This window comes from Hordeum vulgare, chromosome 7H (assembly GCF_904849725.1).
Source record: "Hordeum vulgare subsp. vulgare chromosome 7H, MorexV3_pseudomolecules_assembly, whole genome shotgun sequence".
NCBI lineage: Eukaryota > Viridiplantae > Streptophyta > Magnoliopsida > Poales > Poaceae > Hordeum > Hordeum vulgare.
The window spans coordinates 582,822,490-582,839,302 of NC_058524.1; the positions used below are offsets into that span (position 1 = coordinate 582,822,490).

Below are 16,813 nucleotides of genomic sequence, written 5' to 3' on the forward strand. Positions count from 1 at the left end.
ATAGGAGTCTCATCAGAAAAGGATCCGAATAATCTTTATTCAACGTCGTCACTCGCACCGTTGAAGCAAAGACGATGAACAACCTAAGAACTAAAACTACAAAGACTTAAAACGATTCACGTGCGTGAATTCAACGATCCATTCATCATCGACGAATGAGGTCGGCGACGGAAGGGAGTCGCCGAAGAACGGCGCTGGAAGATTGTCTCGGCTAAGGTTGCAGTCGCAAGAGGAAAACGTTTGTGGTCATGCATTTCAATCCTCAGACGGAGCATTAATTTTCCTTTATTACTACTACAAGGGGTATAGGCGAAAACTATACATTGCATAATTGTATATGGACGTCTCGTTCAAATATCCGTAGACCGTAATAAGGTGCTGTGGGTCAGTTGGGCCCCCACAGGAGCAAGAAGAGGAGCTTCTCCGTCCTGGCGATCTCGGCCGCTCCCGCCGCGGCTCCCGTCGCCCGGCGCCTCACCTCCGGCTCCGCCTTCTTCCACGAGCTAGTCCTTGCCGTCACCGTCTGATCGGCCACAGCTGCTGCAGTTTCCGTCGCCGCGCAGTTCCGGCCCCGGCCGAGCCCGCCGGCCGCGGACGCAGCCTGCCGCTCGCCCGGGCGCAGCGAGGCGCGGACGGCGGACTCCCGCTTGCAGCCCCGCCCGTCGCACATGCCGGCCGCCTGAAGCCCTGAAGTAGAAGTGTGGCTTAACGGGGGCACTCCACTCGAACTCTGTTTCTCTTGAAGACATCGACGTAGTTTATTTATAGATAGAGCACGGAGCACCGGCTTGTTTCTCTCGGCCGAAAGCTGTGGGTGCTCGTGGAGTGAGAATGTGCGTCGTGACGGGGCGTTCTTTCGGCGGGCTCCGCGTCCGGGTGGAGGGAAGAAGACGCCGACGTCTTGGAACGTGCCGGACCCGCCCGGTGAGGCATGCGAGCGTCCACGGTTTCGGGTCGTGCGTCCGGGCTGGAAACTACGAGAAGGAGGCAGCGCGTAGCCCGAACCAAGGAACGACGCCAGGCGGGATGTCGGGAAATCAGTGGGTGCGACGCCAGCCGGTGCACCTGGCCTGTTTACGCCGTGTCCGTTGGCTGCACCGAGGAAGGCGTGTGCCACATTTCTTTGATTCCTTCTCCCGCGGAAAAAAATTCAAAACAAACCTTAAACTCGTAAATGAAAACTAAATAAAATCATAAACTTACAATTTCTGAAATCAATACACCAAACCCTTCAATCGGGGACGGAGACAAGGGGCGAGCAGGGGTCTAGACCCTGCCAATCGCTCGCCCCCACGATTTGTAGCAGGTAGTACTATAAGTATTACTAACAAAAGGGTCCGTGCGTTGCAACGGGAGAAAAAAAGACTACATGCTTTTAATTTTTTTATAATCATTTTGATTTATTAAAATAATAAGCTAACTAATTAATGTAGTCAGTCTTATCCTATTTTGTTAAGAAATCAACCCGTCGTCCATTGTTAATTTCATCATGATGAGAAATTGAGCGGAACAAGCAAAGCAAAACAAAAAGGCTACGTGAATTGATCAATGGACTGTTATCTTATTTCACTCATGGGGTAGAGATTATGGGATCAGATGACAAACTGAAGGTGGTGTTTCATTCTCTGTCTCTACAACAATGCAATCTTACATTCAATACATTCATTCATCACCAAACAAATCCCCACAAAACAAAATTTCTTGCCGGTGTTTGGCACACGGTTGGAGGCATGGAAAGGGGATCTCGCCAGATGATGAGTTCCTGCAGGAGGAGGCGATACGATGAGGGGAGCAAGGGTTAGGCACCTCTATCTGGCCATAAGGAGTCGCCGTTGCCGCGCCATAACCTCGGAGTTCCCCGTGTGAGCCATGGAGGCCCGCCTCCACCTGCAAGTACTTCGCTCCGCCGCGCCTTATCCGCGCGCCGCCGCCGTTCTGCATCGAGCAGACGCATCATCCCCAGTCACTGTAGCTGTCGCGTTGATTTGATCCAGAAGCTGTGCTCGAGCGCCGAAACGGGGGCAGCAAGCGGGCAGAGTTACAGCCGCGGAGGCGGGTGGGTTGAGATCGACAGCAGTGGTGGTTGAGGTCGGCCGCGACGTCGAGTGGTGTGGCAGCGGCCTCGACACAGGCCAGGGTGGACCAGGGTCGACGCGATGCGCTCGAGTGCCGTAACTGGGGCAGTGAGCGGGGCGAGGTACGATCGGGGAGGCGGGTGGGTTGAGATTGGCAGCTGTGGCGGTTGAGGTCGACCGCGGCGGCGAGTGGTGTGGCGGCGGCCTGGGCACAGGCCAGGGTGGCCCAGGGTCGACGGGAGGAGGCGATGCGTACGGGTATAATTTTTGCAGCGAATCATTTTTTTTCTTTTGCGTTGCAGATAAATGAAGGAGCGCGGGTGTGACGCCCTCGGCTTAATCGTACGATAATCATACACGCAAATGCGTACGATCAAACCCAAGGACTCACGGGGAGATATCACAACACAACTCTAGACACGAATAAAATAACATCAGCTTCATATTACAAGCCAGGGGCCTCGAGGGCTAGAATACGAAAGCTCGATAAACACACGAGTCAGCGGAAGCAACAAATATCTGAGTACAGACATAAAACATGGGGTGCCTTAGAGAAGGCTAGCACAAAAGATACAACGATCGAACGAGGTGAGGCCTCCTGCCTCGGAACCTCCTAACTACTCTTGATCATCAGCGGCCTCCACGTAGTAGTAGGCACCGTCGGGGTAGCAGTCGTCGGCGGCGGGGACCTCCATCTCCTGGGCTCCATCATCTGGTCGCAGCAACGGATCAAGGGAACAAGGGGGGAGCAAAGCAGCGGTGAGTACTCATCCAAAGTACTCGCAAGTCTTACATTAGAACTATTCTAATTATGCATCAGTATCAAAGAAGGGGGTTATATGTGGACTGACTGCAGTAATGCGAGAATAGAGAGAGAAGGCCTAGTCCTAGCGAAGACTAGCATCTTCAGGGTCTTGCAGCAATAGACGAGAATAGAACAGGGGTAACACATTAATAGTCATATTGTTGCAGCAATATTAAAGTGAGGTCACGCCTAAAGATCCTCCCTCGACTCCCTGCGAGGAAGCAATCCCGAGGCAAACTAATTCCAGTTAAGTAACAATTGTAGTTGTAAAAGATCGGGGCACAACTCCAAGTCGTCCTGTAACCGTGGACACGGCTATCCGAATAGTTAATTTTCATCCCTGCAGGGGTGCACCACATGTCCCGTCACGCTCGATAACACTCTGGCCGGACATACTTTTCTGGGTCCTGCCCGGCCTCGGAATATCGACACGTCGCAGCCCCACATAAGACTAATCAGAGAGGCCAGCCCGCCGGTCTAAATCCTAAGCACAAAGGGTTCGTGGGCCCAGTTCCCCTTCACGCTCCTGCACGTGGCGTGGGCGGCCGACGTCAGTCCTAGCATCCCTTAATCACAAGCGCGATGCATCTCGGGACCACTCGGGCGCGCGCCGCTACATTGCTGGCATCTGAAAAGCTTCGGCTGATACCGCGACGCCGAGTACCCATAATTCTTCCCGCGTAGCCGGTTAGTGCGAAAAGGTCTCCGACCAACCCAGATCAAATACCCAAATCCATTAGCATTTTAATTAGGCCAGCAACACAGTCTCACGGGAATCCACCCGTCTTACAACTAATCACCAATGATCCCAGTAACATGGTTGAGTAACTGTGTGGTTGTAACATCGGGGAAATCTGAGGTATCACCCTCGTTGGATTCCGAACGATGTACCCGTCAAGGTGGGCTTAGAGGAATCACCCTCGGGGGTACCACACTCGCGGGGTGGCACGACAGAGACGTCATCGGAAATGGTGAAAGAGGAATCACCCTCGATAACCACGACCGACTAGCTATACTACAGAGATATCATCAGGAGTACTTAGTGAGGTGTCACCCTCGGTACCCGATAGTATCTCTGTAGCGTCGTACAACAAAGGGGGTGAATGTGCTGTGTCGGGTCTGGCTCGTCGATCAGAGATCGAGATTTGAAAACAAGCGGGGCAACTGATCTACGGGGTCAGAGGGGATGATTGCTCCACCTATACTAAGCATATTTAAAGTACAGGACTGAAAGTAGCAGTTCATCAAAAACAGGCTATGCATCAGATATAGGAGCTAACTACAACAGTAGCACAATACTAATGCAAGCAGTAGGAAGAAAGACATAGGCGATATAGGAATGATCAAGGGGGGTTTGCTTGCCTTGCTGCTCTGCGGCAAAGGACTGATCGGCAGGGTCGTAGATGTACCCGGCAGCAGCGTCAGTCTCGGGGTCTACCGGTAAGAAGAGGGGGAAGAAACAATAAATAATAGCACCGATGCAACACAAAGCATGACATGGAAAGATGCAGGCTAGGCATGAGCTAACGCAGCAACATCCGTCATAGACGGGTCGGAAGAATATCTGACGATATTTTCCGGGTCTCGGGCTACTACCGGTTATACTGGAAACGATGGAAAAGTTCCACATTTGCTATGCTAGGGACGCGTGACAGACGAACGGGCCGTGTATCCGGGTTCGTCTCGATCTGCTGATCAACTTTCATGTTGAAAATAATTTGATCTGACTTACGGATTATTTAATATTAATTTTTAAAGTTTTATTTAATAATTAGGAATTAAAAACAGATTTAAATGATTTAAAAAAATCCCATTATGACATCATCGCGATGTCAGGCTGACATCAACATTTGACCGGTCAACTGACCAGCGGGTCCCGAACGTCATAGGCACAAGTTTTATTTAAGATTAAATATTATTTAATCAGATTAATTTAGTGGGGGCCCACGTGTCATACTCTAATTATTCTAATTAATTAATTTAACTAATATATCTATTTATTTATTTATTTAATAAAAACCTTATTTTTATTATTTGTATTAACTCTCGCGTGGGGCCTCCCTGTCATAGACAGCGGGTGTATTGGCCCCACCGGTAAGTGACCCTAGGCCATTACTCATCTTTTTTATTAGATACCTAACCGTGCAAATACCGTATTCCTCTAAATATCCATATACGCAAATACATACATCACATCTCATACATACATACGCATCTAATACATCATTTGTTTTTTATTTTCTTTTAACTCTCAACGCTCATCTCTCTCTCTGTGTTAACACACACAGAACATCTCTCTGCTAACTTACATAGAAGAACCTAAACTTCAATCCCTCCTACCGGAGTCTACCGTCGACGGATCGAGGCCCCGTTTGCCGGAACGGAACCGGGACGGCGAGGAGAACGCCATGGTGGGAGGAGCCCGAGGAGGGGCTCACCGACGTTGACGGGAGGGGCCGGTGAAGCCGGAGTTCGCGGGAAGGGGCGGAGGAGACGGCGTGGTTCTGGTGGTGAAGGGGACGGTGATGATGGTGATGACGCGCCGGCGAGGGGGAGCCGGCCGGATCCGGCGTGGTGGAGATGTCTCCCTGCCCGGTCCCTCCTGGACCGAGCGGGAGAAGGCCGACGGGGGCGGCGGGTGGTAGGCCGGCGAGGTTGGAGGGCCGAGGTGGCGCTGCTGGCCGGCGCGGTGGAGGTGGGGGCTCGCCGGCCGGGAGAGGGGAGGGGCCACCGGGGGAGGAGGAGGCCGTGAGGGGGGGGGGGCGCCGGGGGAGGAGGATCGGTGGAGGGAGGCCGTGGGGGGGGGGGCTGCCGGCGGGAGGAGGAGAGGCCGCCGGCCGAGGTGGGATCTGGGGCGACGGGAGAGGAGGGAGAGGAGGGATCGTGGGGAGGGAGAGGGGTCGTGGGGATGGGGGGCTCTCGTGGGGGTGAGGGGCTGGGACCGAGAGAGGGGGAGGAGATGGCGCTGTCGGTGGGGGGGGGGGGGTGGGGCCCCCACGAGGGCGGAGGCTGGGGGCGCTGGCGGCGCACGGTGGGAGGGGAGGGAGTAGCGAGGGGCTCCCTCGCCAGGAGGTGGGAGGCGCTAGGGTTCGGCCGGTTGGGCCGGTGGGTGGCCCAGCTGGGCCGGGGGGGTTGCTTTTGTTTTTTTGTTTGTTGTTTTGTTTTGTTTTATTTTGTTTTCTTTCCTATTTATTTTACTAACTGATTTTTCTTTTTAAATACTTTATTTTTTTATACTTTATTTTTTTTCATTATTATTTTTAATACTTTTAATTATCTCTTTCATATACATATTCTTTTAATATTTAACATGAATTTATAAAATACTTTTCTTTTGACTTCAAATTTTGGATCCGGACAAACTCGAATCAACGCGGGTCTGAGATGGGAATTCGATGACGTGGCATCATTAGCGATTGATCACTGTAGCTTAATTACAATAATTACTGTAGCAAAAGTCGAGGATGTCACAATTCTCCCCTACTAACAAGAATTCTCGTCCCGAGAATTAAGAGGTAGAGGGAAAGAGCCCGGGGTATTCATCACGAAGATGATCCTCGCGTTCCCAAGTGGCTTCATCTTCAAAGTGATTTGACCACTGCACCTTAAGGAACTTGGTGACCTTGCGACGAGTTTTACGTTCAGCTTGGTCGAGAATGCGGACCGGATGCTCTTTATAAGAGAGGTCTTGTTGTAGCTCAAGCATATCGTGATCCACTGCTCGAATAGGGTCCTTGAAGCAGCGACGGAGCTGAGAAACATGGAAGACATCGTGAACCTGAGAAAGGTTCGCCGGCAGTTCCAATTGATAAGCCACTCTTCCACGCCTTTCGAGAACAGTGAAAGGACCAATATAACGAGGAGCTAATTTGCCCTTGATTCCGAAACGGTGTGCACCTCTCATTGGTGTGACACGAAGATAAGCCTTTTCGCCAGGTTGATAGATCATATCTTGATGATGACGGTCATACTGACTCTTCTGACGAGACTGAGCAGCCTTCAGATTCTCATGAATAATGCGGACTTGATCTTCGGCATGTTGAATAATATCCGGACCGAAGAGTGATCGTTCCCCAGTTTCTGACCAATTCAGAGGAGTTCGACACCTTCGCCCATACAATACTTCGAAAGGGGCCATCTTCAGACTAGCTTGATAGCTATTGTTGTAAGAGAACTTGGCATACGGGAGAGATTCCTCCCATTTCTTACCGAAAGAAATGACACAAGCTCGAAGCATGTCCTCGAGAATTTGGTTGACTCGTTCAACTTGTCCCTGGGATTGAGGATGAAATGCAGTGCTGAAGGACAGATGAGTCCCCATAGCCTTCTGAAAACTTTCCCAGAATTTTGAAGTGAACAAGCTGCCACGGTCCGAACTGATTACCAACGGAATACCGTGAAGTGAAACAACTCTTGACATATAAAGATCTGCCAGCTGACTAGCATTAATCGTTTCTTTTACGGCCAGGAAATGTGCAACTTTGGACAGTCGATCAATGACGACAAGAATAGCATCATTACCTTTCTGAGATCTGGGAAAACCAGTGATGAAGTCCATTTCAACATGGTCCCATTTCCACTCGGGAATAGAGATAGGTTGCAGAGTTCCAGCAGGCTTTTGGTGTTCTGCTTTGATACGCCGGCATATATCACATTCTGCCACATAGCGTGCAATGTCTTGTTTCATATTGGGCCACCAGAATCTTTGCCGGATGTCTTGGTACATCTTGGTACTACCCGGATGAATAGACAATGGTGTGTCATGAGCTTCTTCCATCACCTTCCCAGTCATCCTGAGATTTTCCTTCTTATCTGGGACGAATAGGCGACCCTTGAAATACAAGGCGCCACCTTCATCAACAGTGAAAAAGGAGGGTTTACCCTTCGCAATATAGCTCTTAATCCTGTCGACATCATCGTCAAAGTCTTGCAGATTCTTTATGGAGTTCACAAGATCTGGTTCAACCACTAGGTTACTGAAGGAACCCTGATTAACAACACGAAGGTTCATCTTTTGAAACTCTTCAGGAGGGGGAACAAGGTAACCCTGAGGAACAATGTGGAGGTTCAGCTTACGGAACTCCTCTTGCAGACGATCGTGAACCTGATGAACCTGGAGGTGGTTGCAGTATGACTTGCGACTTAAGGCATCAGCCATTACATTAGCCTTGCCACGGGTATATGATATACTACAGTCAAAATCTGCTATACGCTTCATCCATCTTTGTTGACGCAGGTTCAGCTCCGGTTGAGTGAACAAGTACTTTAGACTTTGATGGTCGGTGTAGATTTCACAGCGATTACCGACAAGGTATTGTCGCCATTCCTTCAATGCATGAATGACTGCGGCAAGCTCGAGATCATGAACTGGGTAGTTCTCTTCATGAGCACGCAGTTGACGTGAAGCATAAGCGATCACCTTGCGATCCTGCATTAGGACGCAACCTATTCCTTGACGATAAGCATCACAGTATATGACGAAATCCCTTTTCGTATCTGGAGGAGCAAGTACTGGAGCGAACGTCAGCTTGTCCTTGAGCGCCTGGAAACTTTCGTGACATTTATCAGTCCATTCATACTTAACACCTTTGTGAAGCAGGTTGGTTAAGGGCTTCGCAATCTTGGAGAAGTTCTCGACGAATCGACGGCAATAGCTGGCGAGCCCGAGAAAACTTCTGACTTCCTTGACATTCTTCGGGGGAGTCCAGTCAAGAATAGCTTGAATTCGTTCGGGGTTGACCGCAATACCATCCTTGGAAATCACATGACCAAGGTAAGTCACTTCGTCTAGCCAGAACTCACATTTGGAATACTTCGCATAGAGTTTATGCTCCCGAAGCTTATCCAGTACAAGACGAAGATGCTCAGCATGCTCTTCTTTGTTCTTCGAAAATACCAGAATATCATCTAGGTATACCACGACAAATTTGTCGAGGTAGTCCATGAATATATAATTCATCAGTTGCGAGAAGGTTGCCGGTGCATTGGTTAAGCCGAAGGACATGACGGTGTACTCGTATGATCCATATCGAGTAACAAAGGCGGTCTTTGCAATATCCTCCTTGCGAACACGGATCTGGTGGTATCCCAATCTCAAGTCGAGCTTAGAGAAAACGGTGGAACCAGCAAGTTGATCATACAAATCATTTATCCGCGGGAGAGGATATTTGTTCTGAATAGTGGCCTGGTTGATAGGACGATAGTCTTGGACCAATCGATTTGTCCCATCCTTCTTCTTAACAAAGAGAGAAGGTGCTCCCCAAGCAGAGGAACTCGGACGGATGAAACCCAGACGGAGCGAGTTGTCAAATTCTTGCTTAAGTTCAAGGAGTTCATGTGGTGGCATTTTATAAGGACGCTTGGCAATAGGAGTGGTACCGGGTACCAAGTCAATGACAAACTCGACAGCTCGAGCAGGGGGAATCCCCGGAAGTTCTTCTGGAAAGACATCTTGAAATTCTCGGACCACTGGTATGTTTTCAATCCCTTCAAGAGGCGACGCATTTAATGCATTCAAAGCATACAGTCGTGCCTCAGCATTACGGACGAGATGCGCATGGTAGCTTATTACTTCATCTGAAGGGTGTAGGAGGTGGACGGTCTTGGTGGCACAAACGATCGATGCCGTATGAGCTTTCAACCAGTCCATCCCCAATATGAGATCAATGTTGGATGACTTTAGTAGGATGGGGTTGGCAAGGAATTCTAATCCTTCAATTTCAACTGGAACATGGGGGCAAACCACAGAGGTTCGGCATTCGCCCCCAGGGGTGTTTACCACTATCGGGATGTTCATCTCTTCGCTCCTAATGTCATGCATGTATGCAAAATTTTCCGACATAAAGGAATGCGATGCTCCTGTATCAAACAATACAGAAGCAGGTACTGAGTTAACGAGAAGTGTACCCATCACGGTAGCAGGCTGGTCTTGAGCTTGACCCATATCAATGTTGTTGGCCTGACCACGAACATAAGCAGGCTTAGTGTTGAAGTTGCGGTTCTGGTTGTTGCCTCTGCCAGTTGCGGGAAGTGTCAGCTGATTCGGATTCTGCCTGCAGTCTCTAGCACGGTGACCTGGACGGCCACACTTGAAGCACAGCCTGTCCTTAGGACGGGAAGGAGGAACTCGAGGCGGTGGAGCTGGGAGCCTCGGCTGCCTAGGTGGTGGAGGAGGCAGGCGAGGTGCAGCATAGGACGGCCTCGGAGTAGGAGCAGGTGCATGGTACATGTTGTTGGGAATCCAGATCTTCCGCTTCTGTGCAGATGAGCCCGAAGATGAGCCCATGTCACGGTTGCGCTTGCTGCTATCTTTGTATTCCTGCAGACCAGTCTCAACCTGAATAGCCTTGTTCACCAGGGTGGCGAAATCAGCATAGTCCTGAACGAGGAGTGTCAGCTTGATATCAGGGTGGAGGCCTTCACGGAACTTCTCCTGCCTGCGTGCATCAGTCGCAATGTCTTCTTCAGCATAGCGAGATAATTCCAGAAATTCCCGCTGATAAGCATCCACAGTCTTGTTGCCCTGGACCAAGTTGCGGAACTCACGCTTCTTCCGGTCCATGATTCCCTGGGGAATGTATCGAGCACGGAAAGCAGCCTTGAACTCTGCCCAAGTGACGATAGTCCCATCGGGCTGAGAGCGCCTGTGGCTGTCCCACCATTGAGCAGCGGGGCCCTTCAGAAAGTAGGCGGCAAAGTTGACATAGCTCGCCAGGGGCACATTGGCAGACTCCAGCTCATAGGAAATGTCACGGAGCCAGTCATCAGCATCAAGAGGCTGAGTTGAGCTGCGGTAGATCGCAGGGTTGAGGCAGCAGAAGTCTTGCAGTGTCACGCCTTGCGGTTGGTTCATGTTCGGCCTTTGGAACTGATCCATGAGCCCTTGCATAAACTGGCGGTTCAGCTCAAACTGTTGGATCATCCCCGCCATATACTCAGGAGGCGGGGGTGGTGCATCGTTGGCAGGGCCACGCGGGCGGCCAACTGGTCTAACCATCCTGTTAAATATTTAGCAGGGGTAGTTTAGCTTAAAGTAATTGAAAGGCATCGCACGCATTCATAAAGTAATCAAGCATAATGAAAGGGAAATGCGATAGATGCTCCATAGTAGTTGAGTTCGACATACAGACCCATACATAAGTTCGATTACAGACTAACGATTACAAATTCGAAATTTGGCGATAGCCCGGACGCATTTGACGATACCCTGGACTCACTAGGCGGCGCGCAGGCACGCGGTGGAAGAGTACCACAACGAGATGTAGCGATAAGGCTACATCAACGTCGGAGAGGACGACCGAATCCTGGTAGCTGGCGGTGATAGAAGGTAGGGACAGGACCCTGTGTCCCGTTGTGACTCTGGTGAGGGTACCGCATCCAGTCGAGCAGCTGAGGTCCAAGTGCAGGGGTTCTACCCCCAACATCAGTCCACTCGAGAGCTGATGGTAGCTCTGTCCTGCTCGGCTCGCGGATGCGCATAGGTGGAACCCTCGGACAGTGTGATGGCTGTAGCTCTGTCAAGGCGTCGTAAAGACGAGCGCGCGTAGCATACAACTCCACAGTCAGAGCTCGGAAAGCATGATCCATTGCCTCAGTGTACTGCACCAGAATCTGCGCGTCGTAGCGACGCGTCACGTAGGGGGCGCAGACAGCGACGTAGGAACGGTCGTTGCGCTCCCGAACGTCAGAAGCGTAAGCAGTGAGATCACACCCAGTCTCATCCCCAGCAGGAGCATGCGGGATGTATCTGAAAGGGCTCTCCTCCAGGTGAGGGTACGCTCCACGGAGACGGGTGATGGCGATGTAGGCCGCATCATGGACGGCCATCTCGACCGACACTCCAATACCACAGAACACGTGGCGCTCGAGGTTCTCGCCGCCCCTCTGGTCGAAGATGCGAACCTCAGCCTGGTACTGGTACTGGTTGTACTCGTGGAAATCCTCGAACACAGTGTACTCGGGGTACCAGCGATATCCCAGCCTGGTCAGGAGATCGACCAAAATGGCCGGGAACCCAGTCGTCTCAGTGGCCTGTGTCAGGCGCACGTGCTGTCTTGCGGGACGCATCTGAAAATAAGATTGACGGATGTCAATGACAGTGTGTGTAATACATATTCAGGAGAAACAGAGTAGATAGTCCAGCGCTCCGGATCGATGTGATTCGAGAACCTAATGTTAGAGTTAGTAAAATCTTTGACCCGAAAGAGAAGAGAAAGTAGAGCCCAGAGTATAGGAAAGGAGTAAAAGATACTAATACCACCCAATTGAGATGTGGGCCCGTAAGTCACAACATCAGTGTTAGTAAAGTTTTTCAAACACTAGACTCAACTTCGGCCAAGGAGTTGGAAAGGGGGCTACCTACAGGCAGTTGGCTCTGATACCAACTTGTGACGCCCTCGGCTTAATCGTACGCTAATCATACACGCAAATGCGTACGATCAAACCCAAGGACTCACAGGGAGATATCACAACAGAACTCTAGACACAAATAAAATAACAACAGCTTCATATTACAAGCCAGGGGCCTCGAGGGCTAGAATACGAAAGCTCGATAAACACACGAGTCAGCGGAAGCAACAAATATCTGAGTACAGACATAAAACATGGGGTGCCTTAGAGAAGGCTAGCACAAAAGATACAACGATCGAACGAGGCGAGGCCTCCTGCCTGGGAACCTCCTAACTACTCCTGATCATCAGCGGCCTCCACATAGTAGTAGGCACCGTCGGGGTAGCAGTCGTCGGCGGCGGGGACCTCCATCTCCTGGGCTCCATCATCTGGTCGCAGCAACGGATCAAGGGAACAAGGGGGGAGCAAAGCAGCGGTGAGTACTCATCCAAAGTACTCGCAAGTCTTATATCAGAACTATTCTAATTATGCATCAGTATCAAAGAAGGGGGTTATATGTGGACTGACTGCAGCAATGCGAGAATAGAGAGAGAAGGCCTAGTCCTAGCGAAGACTAGCATCTTCAGGGTCTTGCAGCAATAGACGAGAATAGAACAGGGGTAACACATTAATAGTCATATTGTTGCAGCAATATTAAAGTGAGGTCACGCCTAAAGATCCTCCCTCGACTCCCTGCGAGGAAGCAATCCCGAGGCAAACTAATTCCAGTTAAGTAACAATTGTAGTTGTAAAAGATCGAGGCACAACTCCAAGTCGTCCTGTAACCGTGGACACGGCTATCCGAATAGTTAATTTTCATCCCTGCAGGGGTGCACCACATGTCCCGTCACGCTCGATAACACTCTGGCCGGACATACTTTTCTGGGTCCTGCCCGGCCTCGGAATATCGACACGTCGCAGCCCCACCTAAGACTAATCAGAGAGGCCAGCCCGCCGGTCTAAGTCCTAAGCACAAAGGGTTCATGGGCCCAGTTCCCCTTCACGCTCCTGCACGTGGCGTGGGCGGCCGACGTCAGTCCTAGCATCCCTTAATCACAAGCGCGATGCATCTCGGGACCACTCGGGCGCGCGCCGCTACATTGCTGGCATCTGAAAAGCTTCGGCTGATACCGCGACGCCGAGTACCCATAATTCTTCCCGCGTAGCCGGTTAGTGCGAAAAGGTCTCCGACCAACCCAGATCAAATACCAAATCCATTAGCATTTTAATTAGGCCAGCAACACAGTCTCACGGGAATTCACCCGTCTTACAACTAATCACCAATGATCCCAGTAACATGGTCGAGTAACTGTGTGGTTGTAACATCGGGGAAATCTGAGGTATCACCCTCGTTGGATTCCGAATGATGTCCCCGTCAAGGTGGGCTTAGAGGAATCACCCTCGGGGGTCCCACACTCGCGGGGTGGCACGACAGAGACGTCATCGGGAATGGTGAAAGAGGAATCACCCTCGATAACCACGACCGACTAGCTATACTACAGAGATATCATCAGGAGTACTTAGTGAGGTGTCACCCTCGGTACCCGATAGTATCTCTGTAGCGTCGTACAACAAAGGGGGTGAATGTGCTGTGTCGGGTCTGGCTCGTCGATCAGAGATCGAGATTTGAAAACAAGCGGGGCAACTGATCTACGGGGTCAGAGGGGATGATTGCTCCACCTATACTAAGCATATTTAAAGTACAGGACTGAAAGTAGCAGTTCATCAAAAACAGGCTATGCATCAGATATAGGAGCTAACTACAACAGTAGCACAATACTAATGCAAGCAGTAGGAAGAAAGACATAGGCGATATAGGAATGATCAAGGGGGGTTTGCTTGCCTTGCTGCTCTGCGGCAAAGGACTGATCGGCAGGGTCGTAGATGTACCCGGCAGCAGCATCAGTCTCGGGGTCTACCGGTAAGAAGAGGGGGAAGAAACAATAAATAATAGCACCGATGCAACACAAAGCATGACATGGAAAGATGCAGGCTAGGCATGAGCTAACGCAGCAACATCCGTCATAGACGGGTCGGAAGAATATCTAACGATATTTTCCGGGTCTCGGGCTACTACCGGTTATACTGGAAACGATGGAAAAGTTCCATGTTTGCTATGCTAGGGACGCGTGACAGACGAACGGGCCGTGTATCCGGGTTCGTCTCGATCTGTTGATCAACTTTCATGTTGAAAATAATTTGATCTGACTTACGGATTATTTAATATTAATTTTTAAAGTTTTATTTAATAATTAGGAATTAAAAACAGATTTAAATGATTTAAAAAAATCCCATTATGACATCATCGCGATGTCAGGCTGACATCAACGTTTGACCGGTCAACTGACCAGCGGGTTCCGAACGTCATAGGCACAAGTTTTATTTAAGATTAAATATTACTTAATCAGATTAATTTAGTGGGGGCCCACGTGTCATACTCTAATTATTCTAATTAATTAATTTAACTAATATATCTATTTATTTATTTATTTAATAAAAACATTATTTTTATTATTTGTATTAACTCTAGCGTGGGGCCTCCGTGTCATAGACAGCGGGTGTATTGGCCCCACCGGTAAGTGACCCTAGGCCATTATTCATCTTTTTTTATTAGATACCTAACCGTGCAAATACCGTATTACTCTAAATATCCATATACGCAAATACATACATCACATCTCATACATACATACATACGCATCTAATACATCATTTGTTTTTTATTTTCTTTTAAATCTCAACACTCATCTCTCTCTCTCTCTGTGTGTTAACAGAGAGAGAACATCTCTGTGCTAACTAACATAGAAGAACCTAAACTTCAATCCCTCCTACCGGAGTCTACCGTCGACGGATCGAGGCCCCGTTTGCCGGAATGGAACCGGGACGGCGAGGAGAACGACATGGTGGGAGGAGCCCGAGGAGGGGCTCACCGACGTTGACGGGAGGGGCCGGTGAAGCCGGAGTTCGCGGGAAGGGGCGGAGGAGACGGCGTGGTTCCGGTGGTGAAGGGGACGGTGATGATGGTGATGACGCGCCGACGAGGGGGAGCCGGCCGGATCCGGCGTGGTGGAGATGTCTCCGTGCCCGGTCCCTCCTGGACCGAGCGGGAGAAGGCCGACGGGGGCGGCGGGTGGTAGGCCGACGAGGTTGGAGGGCCGAGGTGGCGCTGCTGGCCGGCGCGGTGGAGGTGGGGGCTCGCCGGCCGGGAGAGGGGTGGGGCCACCGGGGGAGGAGGAGGCCGTGAGGGGGGGGGGGCGCCGGGGGAGGAGGATCGGTGGAGGGAGGCCGTGGGGGGGGCTGCCGGCGGGAGGAGGAGAGGCCGCCGGCCGAGGTGGGATCTGGGGCGACGGGAGAGGAGGGAGAGGAGGGATCGTGGGGAGGGAGAGGGGTCGTGGGGATGGGGGGCTCTCGTGGGGGTGAGGGGCTGGGACCGAGAGAGGGGGAGGAGATGGCGCTGTCGGTGGGGGGGTGGGGCCCCCACGAGGGGGGAGGCTGGGGGCGCTGGCGGCGCACGGTGGGAGGGGAGGGAGTAGCGAGGGGCTCCCTCGCCAGGAGGTGGGAGGCGCTAGGGTTCGGCCGGTTGGGCCGGTGGGTGGCCCAGCTGGGCCGAGGGGTTGCTTTTTTTTGTTTTTGTTTGTTGTTTTGTTTTGTTTTATTTTGTTTTCTTTCCTATTTATTTTACTAACTGATTTTTTTTAAATACTTTCTTTTCTTTTTATACTTTATTTTTTTTCATTATTATTTTTAATACTTTTAATTATCTCTTTCATATACATATTCTTTTAATATTTAACATGAATTTATAAAATACTTTTCTTTTGACTTCAAATTTTGGATCCGGACAAACTCGAATCAACGCGGGTCTGAGATGGGAATTCGATGACGTGGCATCATTAGCGATTGATCACTGTAGCTTAATTACAATAATTACTGTAGCAAAAGTCGAGGATGTCACAGCGGGTTGAATAACAAAAATTACAAGGTTTTTTTAATAAAAATGCCGCGGTGGATTTTCCGACGGAAGCAATAGCCTCTTTATTATTAGGTATAATATTACTGTAGATACGCTAATTAGCCAGAGATAATCATATCATTAGCACATATAAGTATTTATATACTCCCTTCATCTCAAAATAACTGTCTTAAGCTTAATACAATTTTATACTAGAGCTAGTATAAAATTGAGACACTTATTTTAAGACGAAGGTAATAATAAGTAAGCTATAAAAAGAACCCAATAGCCCATGTACGTGGATGTCCTGTGTTGTTGTTCGCCCCACATGAGATCGATCAATCTAATACGAGTATATTGATCGTGTCCTGGTTGTACTACGGTTTGCCATCGCTGCCGGTTGCCGTTGGTTCGGTGTCACAGCCGCAACCGCTGCCACCCAGCCGCTGGTGTTGCCGCTGCCCGCTGGCTCGCTGCCGCAGCCGCTATCGTCCAGCAGTCGGTTGCCGCTGGCTCGCTGCCGCAGCCCCTCTCGTTGTTTGTCCATTGTCTAAGGTTGCAGGAGGAGAAGGCTTTATAAGATCGAAGTTTTAC

The 16,813-nt window shown here is 50.3% G+C and overlaps 1 protein-coding gene across 1 annotated transcript; it reads right to left on the minus strand.

Moving 5' to 3' along the window:
* Positions 1-227: 227 nt before the first annotated feature.
* Positions 228-825, minus strand: LOC123412389. Its single transcript, XM_045105335.1, has one exon. The coding sequence runs from the start codon at positions 668-670 to the stop codon at positions 386-388; it is 285 nt and encodes a 94-aa protein (XP_044961270.1). The 5' UTR covers positions 671-825; the 3' UTR covers positions 228-385.
* Positions 826-16,813: the final 15,988 nt, after the last annotated feature.

Bases quoted from the DNA above. Each gene is read 5' to 3' on its own strand.
- LOC123412389 (XM_045105335.1), bottom strand. From the start codon at position 670: ATGTGCGACGGGCGGGGCTGCAAGCGGGAGTCCGCCGTCCGCGCCTCG.